Genomic DNA, 22,469 nt, shown 5'->3' on the forward strand with positions numbered 1-22,469 from the left:
GCTCCCCATTAAAGAATGAGATAAGGCCTTTAAAATATTTATGGCCTCCCTACATTAAGCTTTCAGTAACTTCTGCACATGGAATCCTTTGGCCCATCTGGTATTTATCTAGATCAGGATGTGCACCACAGATGAAACAAAAACAAAATGATAGCAGTTTTACTTGATGAGAACTTGATGATAAGCTGGATTTTACTTATGACCATCACCATCCAAGAAAGTGCAAAACAGAGTGTACAGGAATGACAGGTGTCCCACTCACAACCAAGAAAAAGTGATCTGCGGGTGGAATTAGAGAAATAGCTTCAGAAATACTCTGCAGCTCAACTATGATGTAATAGATAGAAAGAAGCTGGACATCAAGATGGTAGAAAGTTGAAAAAGTACGAAAGCAACTGAGGTAACAGTTCTCTCAATGACAGTCAATGAAGCATAGATAAGTAATGGCAAGCTAAGACCCTACAAATCCTCATATGAAGCCATCAAAATACTTCCCAGAATTTTGCTATCAATTCCACAATGTTTGCACTATATTTAAACTTGAAACTGTTGTTTTTAAAAAATATGTCACCCACGGATGAATGCTATCAGTTCTACAATGTTTGCACTACAATTAGACTTGAAACTGTTGTTTTTAAGATATATATCACCCAAGGAGGATCTATCGATTAATAAAAAGCACAGTAAGTAGCAGACAATACTACTGTGCAAAACATGTACAGTCATAAGTACTAGATTTAAAGCAATATAGTCTTATATAAAAAAAATTTAAAAAACAGACCTTTTTATAAAACAGTTGATATGCTGTGTCTCTGCTGAAAGTTCGGGTGAGACTATTGATGGCAGAAAAAGATGTGTTTGTCACTTTCTCATCATTAAAGTTGTACCAGTATCCCAGAGCTCCATACCTTTAAGAGAAAATATGTTATCAAAATAAAATGACATTTTTGTGATAAAATAGTTTTATATATACTGTACTTACCAAGTAATTACATTGCATTTAGTTTCTACTATTGGCAGCTTACAATTTTGAAATTCGTGGGTCACACTATTGTTTTGGGTTTTGGTGATGTGCCCCACCCACTTTTGGGAAAGAGAGGAACAACTAGCAAAAGAGCTTCAATTTGTTTATGCCCTCATAATCATGCATGGGGAGGAGGGCAGGCTCCGATCATGTAATTATTTGGTAAGTACAAATAAAACTTTATTGTATCATAAAAACGTAATTTTTATATAAGTAACTTACCAAGTAATTACATTGCTGATTCCCACATTGATAGATGGGAGGCATGAACATATCTACCCCAAAACATTAATAATTGTAATGGATTTGAGAATAGAAAAGATTGTGAACATTAAAATAATGTCTGTTGAATCCTCACCTAAGAGAGCTGCTACAGGAAGATGCTGCCTCTGGATGGCGCTCATCTTATCGTATAGTGACACGGCAGTACAGCCAAGGGTCACCTACTATTTTGGTGGGTACCTTGCAGCAAAGGACAATTCCAATTGCTACACAAGGATAAAAAGTTGCCCCTGCCCTAGGCGCAGTACAAAATATATATATATATATAACCAGAGAAAATATAGTCACCAACACCACCATAAAAACACCATTACCCAACCATAAATGACTGGAGGGTACTCCAGGCACGTCGTACTCCCAGGCTCCCTTAAAAAAAACTCAACACCCTTGTTTCAAGGCGAAGCTTAGTAGGAAGGATTGCTTCCTATGCGTCCTTCCCCAACACCACACCAGCCACTGAAAATGGACCCAATGTACTGCAGTTTTCATATACAGTCTCTATCTCCTTTAAATAATGTGAAGCGAATACTGAATGACACTTCCAAAAAGTAGCTTGCAATATAGAAGAGAGAGAGAAATTACGCTTGAAGGCTAAGGAAGTTGCTACTTCTATAATTTCATGTGCCTTCACTTTACACAAGAGAAGGGCTTCATCTCCAACTGAGGAATGATCTTCCTGACAGTGGGTGCAAGAGGTTCTTGACCAAACACCATAATGCACTAGACGAACCATGCGCTCCTTTTGTTCTGTGAATATAATACTTTGGCGCCCTCACAGGACACAAAACTCTCTCTTCATCATTAGGACCAACAACCTCTCGACAGACTTTTAATGGAAAAAGAATGAGGCCATGGATTGGACAAGGATTCATTTTTAGCCATAAAACCCAAGGAAAGGGAGCAGACAGCATTACCTTCGGAGAAGCCCACTCTTCTATCCATCACATGGATCTCGCTAATCCGTTTAGCTGTTGCCAAGGCTACAAGAAACAGTGCCATCCTAGTCAAATCTCTTAAAGATATTGAATATAATGGCTCAAAACAGTGGCTAGATAACCATTTAAGCACCATGCCCAAATTCCATGGAACTACTGCAACCTCTTTCTGCTTAGAAATATCAAACGATTTGATAAGGTCTAACAAATCATGGTTAGAAGAGAGATCTATCCCTCTATGTTGGAGTACTGAGCCCAACATGGCTCTGTATCCTTTAATCGTTGGAGTAGAAAGGCCTCTGTCGGTCCTCAAATACAGCAGAAAATCTGCTATTTCTGTCGCAGATGTTTGAGAAGAGGGAACTCTGTGGCTTTTGCACCAATCTAGAAATATTGCCCACTTTGCCTGATAAACTCTGTCCAAGGACTGACGTCTGCATTTGGCAATAGCTAGCGAAGCTGCTCTTGAAAAAGCCTTTCTTCGGCAGGAGTTCACTGACAGTTTGTAGCCTGTTAGGGCCAGAGAAGACAACCCCTTATGAAACCGCCAAAAGTGGGTTGCTCGAGTAGATATGGCTTTTGAGGAAGAAGCCTCGGGAACTCCAACAGCAGTTCGAGAAGGTCCAGAAACCACTCTTTCCTTGGCCAAAGCGGAGCTACCAGGATCATTTCTACATTCTGGTGCATCTGAAATTTGTTTAAAACTTGCCTAACCATACTTAAGAGGCAGGAAAGCATAGAGGAGCTTGTCAGGCTAGTTTTGAAGGATGGCATTTGTTGCCCATGCTAAAGGATCTGGAACTGGTGAGCAAAACAGAGGAAGATGGTGGTTTCTGGAAGTCACAAAAAGGTCAAGAATTGGGGTCCCCCACAGTTTCCATAGATCCAGACATACCTACTGATCTAGCGTCCACTCTGTGGTTAGCACCTGCTTCTGGCTACTCAATTCGTCCACCAGAACATTTGACTTCCCTTGTATGAAGCGTGTTAAAAGGTTCGTCTATTTTTGATCTGCCCAAAGTAGAAGCTCTCTTGTTATCTCGCAAAGAGAGGAGGAGTGAGTTCCCCTTGATTCTTTATATAAGATAGGGCAGTCGTATTGTCTGAATGTACCACTACTGTCTTTTCACATACTTCCCTGCTGAAGAACTTAAGTCCCAGATGTGCTGCTCTAAGTTCCTTGGCGTTCATATGCCACTCTCTCTATTCCAGGGACCATGTCCCTAAAACTTCCTTGCTCCTAATAGAGCTCCCCAACCTAGATCCAACGCTTTGGAATAAAAGTCTAGGTTGGGGCTCGATGGAAGAAGAGACTTTTCTTCCGCTAACCTGCTTTCTAAATTCCACAAGCGCAGGGCCTCCTTGATCTCAGTTGAAATACAGAAACTGAAGGTGTCTGGATAAACCTTCCTGTCCCAGCTGATCCTTAGGTAAAATTGCAGAGGTCTCATGTGAAGCCTGCCTAGGCGAATGAATTGCTCCAAGGAAGACAACGTTCCCAAAAGGCTCATCTACTCTTTGGCTGAACAGTGATTGAGATGAGAAACTTATTTATTGTCCTCAGACAAGACTCCACTCTTTTTGGGGACAGAGAAGCCCGAAAAGTCTGAGAGTTGATCAACATCCCCAAATAAAGAATCTGTTGATCCAGAATCAGCTGGGACTTTTGAAAGTTGATGACCAACCCAAGATACTGGGCTAAGAGGAGGGTTTTCTGATGAGCCTCCGTACACTTCTGCCTTGTTTGGGCCTGAAGGACCCAATCGTCGAGATATAGGGAGATTCTGATACCCGTCAAATGGAGTCATTTTGCCAGGGGAGAGAGAACTCTGGTGAAAACTTGTGGCATCGTTGAGAGCCCGAAACATAGGGCACAGAACTGATAGACTTTGTTCCTGAAGACAAACTTTAGAAACTTCAACTCCTGGTGAACTGGAATATGGAAATATGCGTCCTGCATATCTGTTGACGTCATCCATTCTCCCTGGCAAATGAACGACAGGGCGGTGTGGTTTTTCTCCTCCATCTTGAATTTTGTCTCCTACATGAAGACGTTCAAGGCTCTGACAACTAAGATGGGCCTCCATCCGCCTGACGCCTTGGGTACCACAAAAAGATGATTGCAGAACCCTGGAGAATTCAAGTTTTCTACTAACTCTATCGCCCCCTTCTTGAGGAGGGAGGAAACTTCCTCCGAGAGGGCTGAAAACCTTGTAGAGCCTTCAGAGCACTCCATCAATGTTACTGGCGATCTGACTAAGGGAGGCTCTTCTCGGAAGGGAATGGAGTATCCTTCCTTAAGAACATTTACTATCCAGGTTTTGGCCCCTTTCTCCATCTCTCCCAGAAAAGGAGGAGTCTGGCTCCTACCGGTGTTCGGAGGGGAATGTTCTCACTTAAAAGAGGACGTACAGGAAGACAGAAGATGACTTCTTAATGGATTTTGATGTGAATCTGGTTCCAGATCTAGACTTGGAATATGTTCTCTGCCTGTTACCCCAAAAGGGACGAAACTGCAAAGGAGAAACAGTCCTGGAGGGAAGAGAAGACAGCTCTTTAGGGCGCCGATAAGACTGCGTCAGAAGATCTGCATACTCTGATATCTCTAGAACAGTTGACTGCTGGAACAAGTGCAGATGGTCCAGAGGGGAAAATAGAAGAGCAGACTTCTGAGAGGGTGTAACCCCCCTTAGAGGTGTACAAACACCACAACTCCCTCTTTTTCAGAACCCCCATAGTATAAGGGGAAGCCAACTCCTGGGAACCATCCCTGATCCCTTTATCTATACAGGAAAGCACCCCTAACCAGTTGGAGGCATAATCTTCAAGAATAGTCGTACACCCCTTAATTTTACGGGCTAGAGAGCCCACACAGCCCAAGCCATAAAGCTAAAAACTTCAAACGCCTTAAAAAGATTATTAATATGGTGTGAATGTGAAAGTTCCATTGAGGAAAACATAATCTTTGCCAAGGCAAAAGCTGATCTTCGGGAAGAATCAGTTAAGCCAGAGAAGTCCCCTGCGAGAAGGCAGACACTCCTAAGGAAGGAGCTTCCTCTTTGGCATAAGAAAGGTGTCTTCTCTTAGTTAGCCTTGCTCCCTCTTCTCTGATAGCCAACTATCAATATTGCTCAAGGCTTTCTGTGCTATGGAAGAAAGCATTAACCTCGGCAACTTGGAGGAGTCCGATCACTGAGCCTCCATCAGAAAAACAGAGGCAGGCGAGGAAGGAGCGACAGGCGAGAAGAAACTTGGGAAAGTGTCTAACAGGTACTTCAGAAGAGCCATGAAAGCTGAGGGGCGAGTGCCCTGAACGAGAACCTCCTTTTCGTCTTCAGAAGAAACAGGTGACAAGACTGGATCTGTGGACTGGGAGCCAAAGGAGCCTTAGTAAGCTTGCTCAAAATATTGTCCAGCTTGCTCTAGATAGGGTCCACTGTAGAAGTCGACTGGGCAATAGTCGAAGGCTGAAGCAGACTAGACTGAGGATCATGAACAACAACTGCAGGAGCTGCAAAGGGAACAGGCACAAGAAAAGTATCAACCATGGAAGGAGGGCGCCCAGTCGTCCTTGGGTGCTCAGGCGCTGATGGTTGCTAAGAAACGACAGGAACCTCAGGAGACACAGAGCAGTCGGACAAACACAGGCACTCTATGCTGCTTACGAGAAGAAGAGCGCTCAGAAACTGATGACAGTTCAGGTGCCAATGGGCACTCAGGAGAAGTTTGGCGATCGACGACAGCAGGAGTCTTCGTCACTACTGGGCACTCGGGAGCCAAAGCAGGTTCTGGCGCCAGAAGACAATCAGAAGATACTCTGTGAGAATCTGATTACTTTGTGAGACAAGGAGTGCTTAGAAGACACTTCCTGACTCTCTACAACAGGAGGAACCGAAGAAAACTGCTCCGGGCTGTCCCAACCACTACACGAAGGCTGACGACTATCAAGGGATCCTTAAACTTCTTGCAAGGCACTGGAAGAGAACACAAAATACCACTAGCATGTCTTTTCAGTGGACATAACTCATCTACAAAGCGCAACTGCTGCTTTGGAAAGGAATCCGAACTCGAGGAAAGACGATGAGCATCCAACAGTTTGCCATTTTTGTTTAAGATAAGACATGATAGGCCACTTCATATCAGTATGAGGTACAGAGGGATAATCAATACAGTTAACTTTTGTTGCATAAGTGGCCTCTGCATCTGCTTGTTCTGTTACCTGCATAGCCATAACTGGATTTTCTGAATAGCTGGACGAGAGGGACTAAATTGTCTAATGGCTTTAGCCTAATGGCTATGAGAACACAAAACTACTCCAAGTAAATAGTAATATCTCAGCCATCTGTTTTGTTCACAAGCTCTATAGATTTTAATATGACTGTCAATGCAGCTGTAAAAATTGTAGCAATTCCACACAATTGCAATGCCTAACCCATCCCCGGTCTTCAGTCCATCTGAGTAGAACCTGCTGGAATCTTTATGAATTTCATCATAAGCTAGAACTGTGATTTATTGCCACGTCAGATAAATGTTCCTTGGTTACAACTTGCACACATACTTTAGGGTCATTAATCATCCTAGCTGGAATTTCTGAACATTATATTTTCTATATCTTGTATCCTGTCAAGCAATCTTCCACCTCTTTATTGATATTTATTGTACTTGGAAATGTTCTTAGACCAGGGGTGTTTAATTTTTCTGACTGACATTCTCTGTATACTATCGGAAAGAAAAGTGATAATACAGTTTTCGTAAATCTTTGGACACATATTGCTAAATAATGCCACCTGGCAACTCTAGAAAGGGGGTCAGAGCTTCTAAGTCATTGTGTTTGTTGCTTTCTAGATTTCTAGTAACTTTAAACCATAAAGATTCTGTAAAAGTCTTATAATTATTTATACTTGAATGCAGGAACAACCTCTATATTATTCGTTAATGCTGTTTGATAATGTCAGTCCAGAGTAGAATATCGATCACCCTTCTTTAAAACCTACTATGAAACCTTACTCATAAGGGATGTTATGACACTAAAATGAAATAAAATTCATGCTTAAATGGAAACAGAATCTTAAATAATGAGAGAAAATGTTTTAAAATTTGGGTTAATATCCCATGGAAATCATGAGGAACAATACAAGAATTAATGCAATATTATGATAGAGAGAGAGAGAATAGGCCTATCTATAAAAGTACGTAATTCATTATATTTTCTTTGAGAGATTGAGTAATATATTTATAAAATACGTTTTAGAAGTGGAGAGAGAGAGAGAAAGAGCAAAATCTGTTTACGTGAAAGCATAGGCCTATTTATAGCTACTTAATTCCTTATATTTTCTTTTCTTTTGAGAGATTGATTGATAAAATATTATTAAAATATGTTTAGAAGAGAGAGAGAGAGAGAATATTACTGTACAGTATATAGTACTGGTGGTGGACTTGTGATGGGAAAAGGGGGAGAAGAGAGCGGTAAGTCGGTGCACAGATCCCTGGGAAACCTGGTGATATGGCTGCCAAGGTCGTGTTTCACTATACAGGCAGTCCCTGGTTATCGGTGAGGGTTCCATTCCAACAGTGTGACGATAAGCAAAAATCGCCGATAACCGAAAATCAACGATTTTCAGCGCCAATAACCGGAGATTGGCACCTCTGTTGGGTATATATCGGCGCAAATACACCAAATTATCGGCGCCAATAAGTGGAAATCGGCAATTTTCGGTGCTGAAAATTACCAATTTTTGTTGCTAGACAAGCGCCCGTAAAACCAGATCGCTGATACCCGAGCCCACCGTTAACTGGGGACTGCCCGTACCAGACAGAATTTGAAAGGACCATAGCATTCAGGGTAATTCTCTAAGAAATTCATACCCTACTCATCTGACAGTTGCTGTAACATTCTAAGATTGTAAAAAAGTGGAAAATTTCAACCATAGGCTACAATCTTGCTTTCTTCATATAGTCTCTACTTTTGAAATTGATTTTCATCCACAAATCATTCACAAAAAAAGCTGTGTTAAGTAAAAATATTTATTGCCATAAATAACTCAAAATCTACTGCACAGGCAATGAAAGTTTTATATCATGCAAAAAATGCTGATGTACTGGGAAATCTTTCAGTTTCGCAGCAGAATAATGCAGCTGTGTAGGCTAACTCCAAGCTTGTCATGGGAGCATAGCCAGAAAATCTTTGAGTTGACAGGCTACTTTAACCTTGATAAAGATTTCCTTTTAATGACAGTAGCTTTATCAACGTCAGTCATCAAAGTGCGAAAGCCATTACGCCATTATCCATTGACTTGTGCTTTCCTGCCCAAAGTTCTTGGGCTCTTCTTCACATCATAGAGAATACTCCTGTGGATTTATCTAGGTTTGATCAACCTACCTTAGTCCTCATAACATTGACTTCCATTGATGCCAGCTAACTTTCAATGCTTTGAAATACAAACATACATTTGTAGAAACTAAAATAATGACCATTAACGCTTATTATGATGCAATAATAATCTTGTTCATAGAGGAAAACGAGTAAATACTGTCATCATGATACAAAGTAACACAACCAGCTTGTCCCCGCTTATCTTCCAGATCTATATGAACAAATCCATCAGAGAAATTCCCGTTACTCTGGACATGCATGGTGTTTTTAAGTATCTGAACATTTTTGTTTTGCAGTTTAACATATATGATATAACTTGCATTGTATTTTCACATTCTAGGTAAATTTACCGATATGTGTTTTCTGTAAAAGAAAAAAAAAAGTTGTATTAGAAAATTAGCTTTTTTAATGATTTTGTAGTGCAGACCCAGTTCTTCTCTTCTTAGGCTTAAGAGACATCTGATCATTGCCCACATACATCCTCTCCACAGGAAAGGTTTTTAAAAGTTCCAGAGGAAAAAAACATAAACCCATGTTATATATTACAAGTAGTTTTTTTTTTTTCATTTTACAAGCAAGTAATTTGGCGGCTATACTCCTTGGATCTATATAGATCAGTTTAATAGTTTTAAAAGGACTTTTTTTATCTGCTCTCTCATTAAAATTGGATAGAATTAAAATACCTGGTGATTTATTCACTTTGTCCTTTGAAAAGTTTGTGTGAAAACTAAGTGCATCTTCTGTCAACTTTCATCCCTTCATCACTGCACGGTAAAATTAAGTATACCTTAGTTTAACCAGACCACTGAGCTGGTTAACAGCTCTCCTAGGGCTGGCCCGAAGGATTAGACTTATTTTACCTGGCTAAGAACCAATTGGTTACCTAGCAACGGGACCTACAGCTTGTTGTGGAATCCGAACCACATTATAGCGAGAAATGAACTTCTATCACCAGAAATAAATTCCTCTAATTCTTCTTCAAATTTGTTGAAACCTCCTTGGCTCTTTTACTCCTCAAACATACTGCAACAGTTTTAATAGAGGAAAATTTTAATTCATCCTCATATGCCCATTTAGTCACAGACTCAATTCTTTTGATATGCTGACTTGCTATTTGTGGATCATGGGCACTGTAGTAGATAGCAAAATCATCAACAAAGAGAGAACTGACAGCTATAAAAAAAATATGTAACACTTAGTCCACTTCCTTGGGGGACTCATTCCTGTTGTATAAGTACATGAGATATCTTATTTCCAACCCTTACACAGAGGTATTTTTCCTGAAAGAAAAGATTTAATAAATTTTAGATGTTGCCTTTGATATCGAACTCACATAGATGTAGTACAATGCCAGGCTGCCATATAGAGTCATATGCCATCTCCATATCAAAGACTACTCTAATGGTTTGCTTTTTTTCTGCTGCAGAACCCTGGTACACCTAGTTGGGGAGGGGGATAAGAGGTTGAAAGTGCTCCTAATCTTCATGAAGCCAAAAAGATCTGCATCACACAACAGTTAATCTTTACCACTAATTCACAAATGCAGCTGTGTTAGGGGTACTATGATTTAGATCCATCTGTGTATATTGCGTAATGTGGACCTTTTCGTATTATATTCTCTATTGTATGTTGTCTATGATGTTCTGGGTATATGTTTATCTTTTTGATAAGTATTTCAAGTGTGTGGAAATTCTCATTTTATTCATAGTCCAAGGAGGAAGTAATTTTACTTTTGAAGTAATTGTATATTTATACTCACTGACTCAAACAATCTTCTAACTTTAACCGAGAAAGGTGTTGGATGATTGTTTACAAATACATCTCTTAATTCAAATAATTTTTTGGTTGGAGAATCACCTGTTTGAATTCTCAGGGCACTCTTCATTGTTACTAGTTCTCTGTGGACTGGGGAGGTTGCAGATGCTGAGCCATATATTTCACTTACATAATCAATGATTCAGCACTGTTGTTACAGTACAGTGAAATGTTCAATATGTTCAATAGTTTTTTAAGTAGATTTAATGCTCTTTTTCATTTTGATTTTAAGTATGTTATGTGGGCTTTCCAGTTCAAATGAGTATCAAATACTAAAACTAAAAATTTTTCTGTTTGGCCAATTGGTATACTATGGTTTCTGATTTTCAAATCTATTTCTTCACCTTCTTTCCATTTTTGATTTTCATAAAACACTACAGTATTGCTTGAGTTTTATTCATGTTAAATTTTTCACAAAACACTATTGCTTGAGTTTTATTTGCTTGAGTTTTATCTATGTTAAATTTAAAACTTAAAGATGAGGTCCATTCATCTATTATTATGCTTTTATTAATGATTTTATTCGAGATATGGCAAAATCACCCATGTACAGGTTACTTTTAATTCCAATACAGTACATAGATTATTACTGATATCATTTATTGCTAAAGTAAACAGTGTGCCAGTAAGGATGCTTCCTTGTGGAACATCATTTTCAAGTGGAAATGTACTTGATAGTACATTATCAATTCTCACCTGAAAAGTGCGATCTGTCAGAAAGTTTTGGATAAACCTAGGTCAATGTCCATGGATGCTGTTTTTTATATAATGTTTTTAAACTGCACACCTCCATGTAGTATCATATGCCTTTTCAATGTCAAAAAAGACAGCAGCTACAGTAATTTGTTTTTGTTCAAATCCTCTGCATATGTGGTCTTCTAAGTTAGATAGAGAATCCAGTGTAGATCTGTTACATTGTGATCTGAATTAACCTTTAATGGACGGGCATCATCATATTGGTATCTATAACAGGTTTTGAGTGATGGACGGGCTAACTCACACGAGTATTAATATTATGCGCCATTTGGTTTGGATGAATTTGGCAGGAAAAATCTTCATATCAATTCAATGGCCCATAAATGGCTTATGGCAACTGAATTAACTCAGCATGGGAGAGACATCAATCAATATGCCTTGAGATTTGGGGAATGTACTGCATATCTGCAGCTCCAGGATGTCTTTTTATTTATTTGCTCGTAAATATACCCAAGGATTGCTGCTGGTTTTAGTTCTTATCTTTTATGATAGTATGTCAGCTATAAGTGTAATTTTGCAAAGAAATATTAAAAAAAACATGTATACCTTACAAAAAGTTACTGCAGCTCCACATCTCAGTAAGTCTTGTAAATATTTTACAACAAATATACTGAGAATTTGTTACTGATTGTAGTTCTTATCTGTTATGATATTGTGTGAGCTGTAATTATAATTTTACAAAATAAAATAAAATGTATTAGAAAAACATGCATAACTTGGTCACACTAGCATACTTTTATGAGTATCTTGTAAAAGAGACCCACACAGGGTTATAAATAAACGCTTTCAACTTCCCGTGGAAGGTAGGGAAAAATGTTTCGAATTTTTTTTCTTTTACCATGTGCATTTGCATATTTTCCTCTTTCCATTGATGTGTTTTTTCTTAAGTTGGCCAACCTTGAAGTCTGCCCAGTCTGGGGTGTGCTCGATATATATTTAGCATGTCCCTTAAGGATTAAGTGGGAGTCAGATTTTATTTTCTCGAATGCGCCATGCCAGTCGAGCATTTACCATTTTTTCTAGTAATCTGCATAGGCAACTTGTTAAAGAAACTGGTATGTAATTATCTACATTACTTGGATCCTTTCCACGTTTGGGGCTAGGAATTATTATAGCATTTTGCCATTCATTGGGAAATAAATTTAGAATCCATAAATGATTATAAAATTGTAAAAGGCATGACTTTGCCAAAGGTGCTAAGTGGCAGATCTTCTCACAACAAATATTGTCACCTCCAAGATCAGCTTTATTGCTGTTCAAAAGAGCATATTCCAACTCTTCCATATTAAATTTTCTATATCTTCTATTGTTTCAAAATTTATTGTTAGTAATTCATTTTTCTTTGTACGGAAATGTTCATCTAAATTTTTATCACTACTTAGATTTGCTAAGTTTTCTCCTATTACATTACCTCTTTCGGATCAAGTATTCTTTTTCCGTCTTTTAATATGGCATGTCTAGTTGGTTTAACATGGGTACCATTTATTTTCCTGAATTTTTCCAGTATTTTTTGTATGGGAGTATTATTAGATCTGATACATATTTCCTCCACGATATGTCTTCCTTGAATTACTTCTTTTTTTAAATTTTGCAGATATTCTGTTGTATACAGGTTTTAATGTATCAATTTTTAATGATAATATTGTCAGTTTTTGTAAATTTCCGTCTAATATTAGTAATGTTTTATTAATTTTGTTGAATTTTTTATTTAAATTATCTAGTCGTCTCCCTACTGTGTCTTATATTTATTAATTTTGTTAGCTTATCAGACCATCATGGAACTTTGTGTTTTGTTGGATGAGATTTTGATCTTGGCATTGCTTTATCAGCAGCATTTTTCAGTAGTTTCACAATGGTCTTTTAAATATTCAAATCATGGGATATTCCTGGTGTGCATTTCATATTGCTCCCAATCTGCTTGATAAGTGTTATAGTGGGGGACATGTTTTGCAGGATTATTTTGTAATAAGGAAATTAATATTGGGAAATGATCGCTGGTGTAAAAGTCATCAACTGTATTTCAATCTAATTTGTCCACTATACTTGAGGCACATAGAGTTAAGTCATTTATGCAGCATGTCATTTGAATTCATGACTACTACCTTACTTCCTGCTCTATTTGAGTAGGTACAATTATAGTCCCATATTGGGTTGTGAGCGTTAAAATCACCTACTATTAATGTAGGTTCCTTGGCACTGTCAAGTAATTCTTCAAGTTCATCAATGTCATAATTTTTATTAGGTTGGTTGTATAAATTATAAATTACATAATTATTGTTTTTTATTATTTGGATTTTAGTACCTGATATTTGCAAGTCAGTAATGTTTACAGGTACTTTGTCATAAGCTATTTTGTTATGTAAGTATATGGCTGTACCTAAATTTCCTTCTTCCTTTTGTAATATAGATACTAAGGTGTATTTATACGTTGTTGATACAGTTTCGTTGACATGTTGTAAACATATAATATCATTGGTTCATATTCTTTTAGTAATTGTTGCATTTCTCCTAGATGTAACCTGGTCTGTCGACCATTTATGTTCCACTGTATAATATAGCTATTGAAATTATTATGTTATAGAAGTCAAGTTTTGCTTCTTTTTTTGCCTTAACAACTTTGATTTTTTCTAATAATTTACTCACGACATTTGTTTTTCTTTATAATATAGTAAGTATTCAATGCACATGCAACCTTTTTCACAGGTGCTCAAGTCAGTGGTTTCTTTTTTTCTATATTTCATTAAATTTCTTATGTTTTTTAAACCATCTTTTGTTGTTTTTGTTATAACCGCACAATTCAACGAAACAATCACTACATCCACATGTGTTATCATGTATATTTCTTGTTTCATCTGTTCTTTGTACCAATTATTGGTGATGGAGTAATAAATTTATGTATAGTACATAATTTATTTAAAATGTTCCTAAATTCTTAACAAAAGAAACAAGGAAACTTAGTTTAAAACTAAGCCGCAAATTAAACACATAGGGGAAACTGCAAGTCACGGTTGTCATTTCGTAATTGAGAAGTCAGGCTAAAATAATGTTTTCCTTTTTATTCCAAAAGCTTAAATTATCTATGTATAAAGGAAAAACCACGGACTAATGATTTTTAGTAACAAAAAAAATTAATAAGACTTTAAAAACTGAAAAAGTTGAGAGAAAAATCTGAACACATGATGTAGCCTAATCAAAAATCACCAACTTGGGGGATGTACTACTGGGTTTTTTAACAATTATGCCTAACTGCAACAATATTAAGGCACAAATGCTTTTACAGGGGGTCAAGAATAGGCACTTAGATTTCCTACAACGATATCCATGAATTTTGCCAAATCAGCACACAAAATTGAAATTCTTCTGGAGTGACCAAAAAAAGTAATGGCTATTTGGCCAACTCATGCACTGTCATCACTGTCTTTACCTTGCTGTAGATAAGGTAAAGAGCTCTCTTGCATCGAGTCCTATTATATTCTATTATTGTGTCAAATCAAAGGCACTACTTGCCCAAGACCAGCTATGAGAGAATTCATTGATACTGGTTGGTCTGTCTCATGGAGCCCTGGTAAGACCATAATAGTAACTCCTTTGAGAACTCACAGCAGCTATGCTATAAAAAATTACTTCATAAATGCCAGGGTGACAGTAAATATGAAAAACAAGGCAAATGACAAAATAGCAAGACTAGAACAAAAGTTATAACACCTCCCTGGTTTCATCTTTAATTAAAGCATCTTCAAAAGGACAAATACACAGTGGTAGAAATTTCCAACATAATTATAAGGTAAGGTAACGTATAAATAAAATATTTTTCACCAGTTTGCTTGTACACTACTTTCACTCTACATAATGTAAATGTCTACTACTATATATCTTATCTAAAAATGAAACCTGTTACGATTTGTAACCTAGTGTTCTTTTTCCCTGGGGTATACCTGTATGTATATATTGTGTGTTTTGGTGACTTCAAGCATAGACTACACATGCAGGAGCTTTCATAAAAGTTTTGTGATTTCTGGCTAGTAATTTTTGAGACTTTTAAATGACCCCAGTCTTTTTTTGTCTTAATTATCTTCCTTTGGACTGAAGCATGGCCCCACATTTGAATGAACTTGAATCCCCTTTACCTAAAAATGTTTCGTGCTAAGTTTGGCTGAAATTTATCCAAGGAAAATATGTGAAAAGTTCACAGACCATAACCAAACTTGGATAAAACACAGTTCTCTTGGAGCATGATAACAAGCAAAGACTGTTATTTGTACTGAAGACTAGATGTAAATACAATTATCATTTTCAGAGACTAGGACTCTAACATTACCAGAGAAGTAACATTAAAAAGACTTGTATTCAGCACAAAGTTTACATGGAACAACATATTTGTACTAAGTAGCAATGTTCGTATGAGTAATAAATTAAATTGCACAAGACAGTTTTCCAATTGTATATATAAACATTAAGACATCTGTCTCCACTACAAAAAATAAGTCAACAAGGAGTATAAAAAGAACTTGGAACAGTCATGTAAATTGCAGTACTGGAATTAGCACCATAGGCAGTAGGCCTTATTTTGTCCTATGCTATATATTAACCACTTAAAAGGTCAGCATATTACTGAAGTTAATGTCCTATGTCATGTGCTAACAACTTAAAAGGTCAACATGTTGATGGGCACCCAGTTTCAAGTTCCTTAAATTATTACATTACTGTCCATTATTGTCTGGCACTGATAAGCATACCTAAAATAAGAAAACACTCAGATTACAATGAGCCTGGGCAGAATACCAAGTACTGCACAAAAAATAGAGCTGGCATGTGCTACAATTAAATATGGGATATTGCAGGTTGGCTAAAGTGAGCAGTGTGACCTAATCACTTTCATTGAGCTACACTGTATATGAACCATGACATACTGAGTAGTGGAGAAATACTCATGGTATACCAGCCATACATGTACATGGCTGGCATGGGGTTGCTCCATACCAAAAGGTCAGATTATGTGACACTAGTTTGGTCATGTATCATATAGTACTGTATAATGGTGAAGAGACAACAGCCTTGCTCCTTGTGACTTTCTGCCCTAACATCTGAAACAGAACATGGGACTTATAATGTGCCCATAGCTGTAATAACAGCCCCATGTAAAAGGAAGAGAAGTGCTCTTCTAAGAGATGAGCATGAAATCTTCAAGGATAAATGTAAAGTACAGGTTAACCCATGAAAAAAATAAAATTTTTTCTTTCATGACATATTAATTAAAGGAAGCTAACACAAAGTTCAAAAAAATTATCTGATAGCAGCTGATAACACCTTCAGAAACCTTATATCCCTTGTTCCTCCAAACACAATGAAGTAAGACAGAGCTGACAAACTTGAGACACACATGGAATTTCAAAATGCTGAAAGAACAAGTGACATGCAGTTTTTGCGCCAGACGCTGTAAAATCAGTGTACCAATAACCTACATGTATAACCAGCTTTGCACAGTGACTGCAGGATTCTTTTGTCTACTGAAATAACTCATTACATGGCTAAATGAGACCTTCTCAGCATCACACAATTAATATAAGTGATTTGTACAATGCACTAATGCATCGTAATATGAGTATGGTATCACACCATTCCAACAAAACTTGAATAGCAAATGTAAGTCTCAAATGAATAAGAAAAAACGGAATATCACAGTACCTTTCTCGTACAGATTCTGGTAAGGCAGCTATAGATGAATTTCTTGCATAGCAATAATAATGTCCTCCTTCAGAAGAGAATCCTGAGTGAACGACAACTCCATACAGGGCATAACGAGCATATGTCACTTCTTGTTCCACATGACATCTTCCCTCTGGTGTCATGCAACCAGAAGATTCTTCTGAACTGTTAATAAAATCATCAGAAACTCGTTCAGGCACATAATTCATAATACCAGTACTGCTACAACTTGGCTGAGAATCTGAATAGTGCAGATCATCATGCATAGCATTTGCATGACTACTTGGATATACATCACAACTTAAACTAGAACTTCCACCTGCATCGATGTGAGGCATAGTATTTGCACCTGAAGGATGCTTGGCAAGCACTTTAGCATTACTGTTAATGCTATTTTCCTGGGAAGTACTGCAGTTATGTTGCCAAGCAGATTCAAAGTTTTTAACAGCACTGTTCAAGTAATTGCAAGTGGTTTTTTTCGGTCCATTACTATTAATAAGTTGCTTACATTTACATGAAATATCAACAGTTTCAACCTCTTGTTTCTTACTGGTACTACCACTACTTGCAGAAATGTAATCACTCAAGTTACTCTTGGAGGTACTCACATCGTTGACTGTAACATCTTTCCCTGAGAAGTATCCTTGTAAAGAAGCACCTTTGCCCTGACTTAAACTAAAATTATCGCTTAGAATACCCTGCATAGAATATTTTATGGGTAGCAATAGTTCTTCCCCAAATTCAACATTTGTAAATACCTTCTGCCTCTGTCCTTTTGTAGTATCATAATAGAATCTTAACTGAGTCAGTATAAGATGCTCAGGAGGTTCTAAAATTTGAATGGAACGTTCTGCATCCTGTTTCCCACAACACCTGTCACACTCGTACTGATTCTCACCTGTAAGAATTTCCGAAGTTAAGTAACTTGTTATCATATCTTCAATCTTGAGATCAACAGGGTTATCCTGCTGCTTTTGTCTACAAACACGTTCAGGATTTCTTCTGATGGCAGTGGTGGCATTATATCTATCTGCATCCTGGAAAGCTAAATGAATGTCAGTGAAAACATCTTTGTGTACAGACTCTGTTTTACACTGAAGGCACTTGATACGAGTCGCCAACTTTCCACCAAATACCTTATGCACTAGACTAACAAAGTACTCACTATCAACACCTTCAATATTTGAATTTTCAGTAACAATTTCTTCAACATTTAGATCTTTATTAGATAAAATGGATGAATCTTTTGGACTTGGACTACTTGCACTGGGACTACGGAGTTCTGTATCTTCAGCTAAATCACCACTGATGCCACTGTCAGAACTATTATCAATATCTGAGGTCATCATCTCTACTTTACTAGACTTTGTTACAGATTGTGAGGCTCCACGATTTACATTATGTTTCCGTTTACAATGACTAGATTTTGAAGCATCATCTGGATGCCTTGATAATGTCTCCTCATTGTCAAAAGAGTTTTCCAAAATATCATACCCTTCTTCAGGAGACTTAAGAACTTTTCTAGTTTCTGAAATGTCTATGTTACTAGATACCAACAATCTACTTTTTCTATCCTGTTCATTGTTGTATTCAGTAGTCAATTCACCAGAACTATCTGCTAGATTTCCCTTGAATTGTTCTGTGATGTTATTGCAGTCCATAGCAGATTTACTTTTGTCAGCACAATTTTCTATGCCTGAGGAGTCCATTTCTACATCCATTTCAGAGGATGACATGCTCTTGTGAGCATGAATACTTTTTAACACACTGTTTGTCTCTGGACAGAAATCAACTTTGAGAGGTTGCTCAGCATCATTGAAATCTTCTGATGCAGAGTCATATGGTAAAGGCTGAAAATCAGATGCCAGGCTTGCAGTTTCACTTTCAATTATAATTCTTTCTTGATATTCAGGAAGCCTTTGTCCTGAGCGCTCTTCTTCATGGAGGGTGATCATCAGGTACCTAGAAGATTCATGAAATTGATAAATGAACATCATATGAAACTTTTGTCATTATTTAACTGTTGCATAATACAGGCAGTCCCCAGTTATTGGCAGCCTCAGTTTTATGGGGTTTGTCTAGCAACGATGATAACTAGATTTTCGGGGCCAATATGTGCCAATCTCTGTTTGTTGGCACCGTTCCCCACTTAACAGTGGCACCAATGCCCGGTCATTGGCGCCAATAAGCCGGAGTTTCGGCGCTATTATCGCCGATTATTGGTTATTGCCAATTTTTTATTATCGTCATCCCATCGGGGACTGAACCCCCACCGATAACTGGGGATAGTCTGTATGCACAATACAGCTCATTTGGAAGAGAATCCTTCACTATGTTATCAGTTATAAGTTGCATTGTTAGTCTTTATTAAAGGGTGGAAAGGCAGGGACTCAAATGTATATACTATATATAAACTATGTACTGTAATACAAAAATCTCAGTTTTAAAATTACCATGAACAACAAAGGATATGAGGGACTGAGCTTTCAAGCTGTTCTGTTTGTTGTTTAACTTTGAAGAATGATGACTGGCTAATAATAGATAGTTCAGCGGCAAGTTGTATACAGCTGACAGAGCCGACTGGAATTTATTGAATGTTACACCAATTTTTATTGTAAATTAGATTATCATGACATCTGAATCACATTTCTTGACTCATGCATAGCTCACTGGAAGGATTTATTCTTGTTTCTCATTTTATCTTGTTCAGCTAGTGTCTATGTTACCAGACGAAAAAAAGTGGTAATGAGTAGAGAAGAGTGAAAGAGACAGAGAGAGAAACTGGCAATGAGTAACTGTACCTACATGTATGCAAAAATAGACTAAAACATATATTTACTTAAACAAAATACAACATAACAGAAGATTGAATGATTCACTGATTACGAGGTTTAGGACTTTAAGCCAAGAACTTGAATCTATCAGGGTTACTCAGCACCTTTGAATTTACAGTTTTCTTAAGAAACTATGAACTTTCAAGCTATTCCACGCAATAAAATATACATAGAAAATAAATAAGTAAATATATGCTAACTGTATTTCATCTAGAATCTTGGCCTCTCACAGGTACCTCATAAGGTTATCCACATCTAGTTTTTCTAAAATATTTTGAAATATCTTTACCATTTACAGTACGTGTTGGTCATATCTGGAGCAGTGAACTAATAAAAAGTTCAACAGACAATGAGCATACCTTGGGCACTGCCTCCTTACAAAATAAAATTATGGGTCAGTCAAGTATATCTTGTCCTAAGGCAAGTCTGATGAACCTCAAAGTTTCTGTTAGGGTTAGAGCCAGATATTCAAAAGTCAGTTACTCTTTTAACTTCCTTAATATTTATTACTGGAGGATAATACAGTTGACAACCACCTCTGTTGCCACCCACTGAAAATATAAGTTTTAATAACACCTTCCATATCAGTGTAGACCTTATTGATCACACATTTGCATCTTGCGGCATCTTCAGCCTCCCTTTGTAAGTTAATTAATTTCCTTGTATTCCCATATGAGTGGGAATCCAACAAAACTATATGGATTTATGCCCAAGGGTTAAGCTTTTCAATGCTTCCAAGAAACTTCTTGAGTCACTATAAATGCCAAATATTTACATTTTTTCTAATCACAACTTGCATAGCACAGACTATGGCTGTTGCTTCAGCAGTAAAAATCAGGAAGAGTATAGTAGTTTACCTTAGCTTACTAATTTTGTGATTTTGATCTATCAAAGTAAATTTTCCTTTCAATTTTATGAAAACTACCAACTTCTAAAAACTGAATTTTTATTGCTTTATCTGGGTGATCTTCTAGTGAATATACACTGTTCTGGAATAAACCACGGGCAGATGTTATGTTGAAATTGTCTGATTTGGAAGGGTTTAGAAGATTTTGTTCCAAACCATCTTGACTTGCACACTGTCATCCTCTTAAATTTTGGATTTTCTTTGGATTCTCCCGGTGTAATTCAAACCCAGCTTGTGTCTACTTAGATCGAATTTTAGTTCATGTGAATCTACATAAAGGCTCTCAACAGCTTAAGTTCTGAAAGCTCCTTTGCAGATTCTAAAATCCATATTGTGCACTACATAAAGTTCTTTTAGTTCTGATTTGGAAGCAGAGGAATATACCTGGCAGCCATAGTCAATGTGGATCTACGTATACAGTTATTCAATATTAACATAGATATTGCATTGGCACCCCAGCTAAAACCACATACACCTTTTAAATTACTTAATAATTTTTTTACTTCACTTTAAAACTGACCATTGCAGTTTGACCACCTCAGCTTTTCATATAAAATCATCACTAAAATTTTACTCCTTAGCACTGGATGCAATATCTCCATTTTGAGTAGGAGTTTGGATTGTTTCATTAGTTATAAATCTAAAAAAATAACAGCAACTGTTTTTGATGTAGAGAATCTAAATCTGTGTTCCTCTGCCACCTTGTTAATCACATTAATACTAACATCTTGTACAATAAATGCAAAGTCATCAACAAATAAAGAGCCTCTTACAGGTGGAGATACATTTTCCTGAATATTATTAATGGGGGCAGTGAAAAGTGACACTAAAAACTCCCTCTTCTTGCAGAAAGGTATGTGTAATTCCCAACTCTTACTCTAAAGTATCTCTGATGAAAAGAACCTATTCTTTTTTTTATAATTTCTTTTATACATATATCACACAATTGCTTTACAATACCAAAACACCAAGTTGTGTCACACTTTTTCCAGGTCAAAGAAAACCTCTATAGTTTGACAATGCTAAGCAAAAAAAAAAAGGCTGAATTAGATTTGGTAACTTAATTAAGAAAGGGGTCTACTGGGGATCTATTTTTCCAGAATCCAAATTGGTAAGGTGACAGCATATTTTAACATCCAAATGCCATACAAGTTTGGTACTGACCATCTTTTCCATCAATTTACATGCACAACTAGTGAGGGTTATAGGTATTTAGCTTATCTGACTTTTTAATTGGAATGATCCGTGCAATTTTCTAGCTCCTTGTCAACATCTGTGTTTCCCATATTTTATTGATATCTAAATGAAATTCCTTGGATTTTTCTGAGAGATGCTATAAAATTTTGCAAAGGATTGTTCTTCACCAGGGACAGATGGTTCAGTTTTCAGTAAAGCATCTTTTGTTCTCATAAAGTTAATCAAGTATTATAAGGCTCTCTATTATTTCCAGTCAGATCAAGAGAAATCTGAGCAATTACAAATGTTTTGAAATTGTGAAGAGTAATTTTTTCAATTTATTCTTTCTGAGAAATATTCTCCTAGTTTTTCTGCAACTTCTTAGGTTTGGTGATAAGATTTCCATTTATTGCAAGAGCAGGCACTGGTTCAAGAATGAATTTGCCACTAAGTTTTTCATTTCCCTCCTAAAAATTCTGGATGGCATTTTGGAGCTTATGCCACTGACATATAGCCATGATTTTCTTTTGGCTTTTTTGAAACTGCTCATTTATAAGTTTTCAGTATGCAGAACTGCTCCTTATATTTTATAGCATTTTCATACGAATTTTACATAATACAAAAAGCTTTATTCCACCAGTGAACTGCAGGTTTACAGGGC

The 22,469-nt window shown here is 37.0% G+C and overlaps 1 protein-coding gene and 1 long non-coding RNA gene across 3 annotated transcripts in view; one reads left to right on the top strand and one right to left on the bottom strand.

Moving 5' to 3' along the window:
* Nucleotides 1-16,370, top strand: part of LOC136848567 (uncharacterized) — a 94,453-nt gene extending 78,083 nt beyond the window's left edge. The window contains exon 3 of the long non-coding RNA XR_010856048.1: nucleotides 10,041-16,370. This is a non-coding gene — a long non-coding RNA (uncharacterized lncRNA). The remainder of the gene's footprint in view (nucleotides 1-10,040) is intronic.
* The window catches only part of LOC136848553 (ubiquitin carboxyl-terminal hydrolase 38-like), a 247,682-nt gene that overhangs the window by 29,487 nt on the left and 195,726 nt on the right, over nucleotides 1-22,469 (bottom strand). For both annotated transcript variants that reach the window (XM_067120838.1, XM_067120847.1), the window contains 2 exons: nucleotides 16,871-18,853; nucleotides 782-908 (listed from right to left, as the gene is read on the bottom strand). In XM_067120838.1, coding sequence (XP_066976939.1) covers nucleotides 782-908; nucleotides 16,871-18,853 — 2,110 coding nt within the window. The remainder of the gene's footprint in view (nucleotides 1-781; nucleotides 909-16,870; nucleotides 18,854-22,469) is intronic.

The sequence above is a fragment of the Macrobrachium rosenbergii genome, chromosome 2 (assembly GCF_040412425.1).
Source record: "Macrobrachium rosenbergii isolate ZJJX-2024 chromosome 2, ASM4041242v1, whole genome shotgun sequence".
NCBI lineage: Eukaryota > Metazoa > Arthropoda > Malacostraca > Decapoda > Palaemonidae > Macrobrachium > Macrobrachium rosenbergii.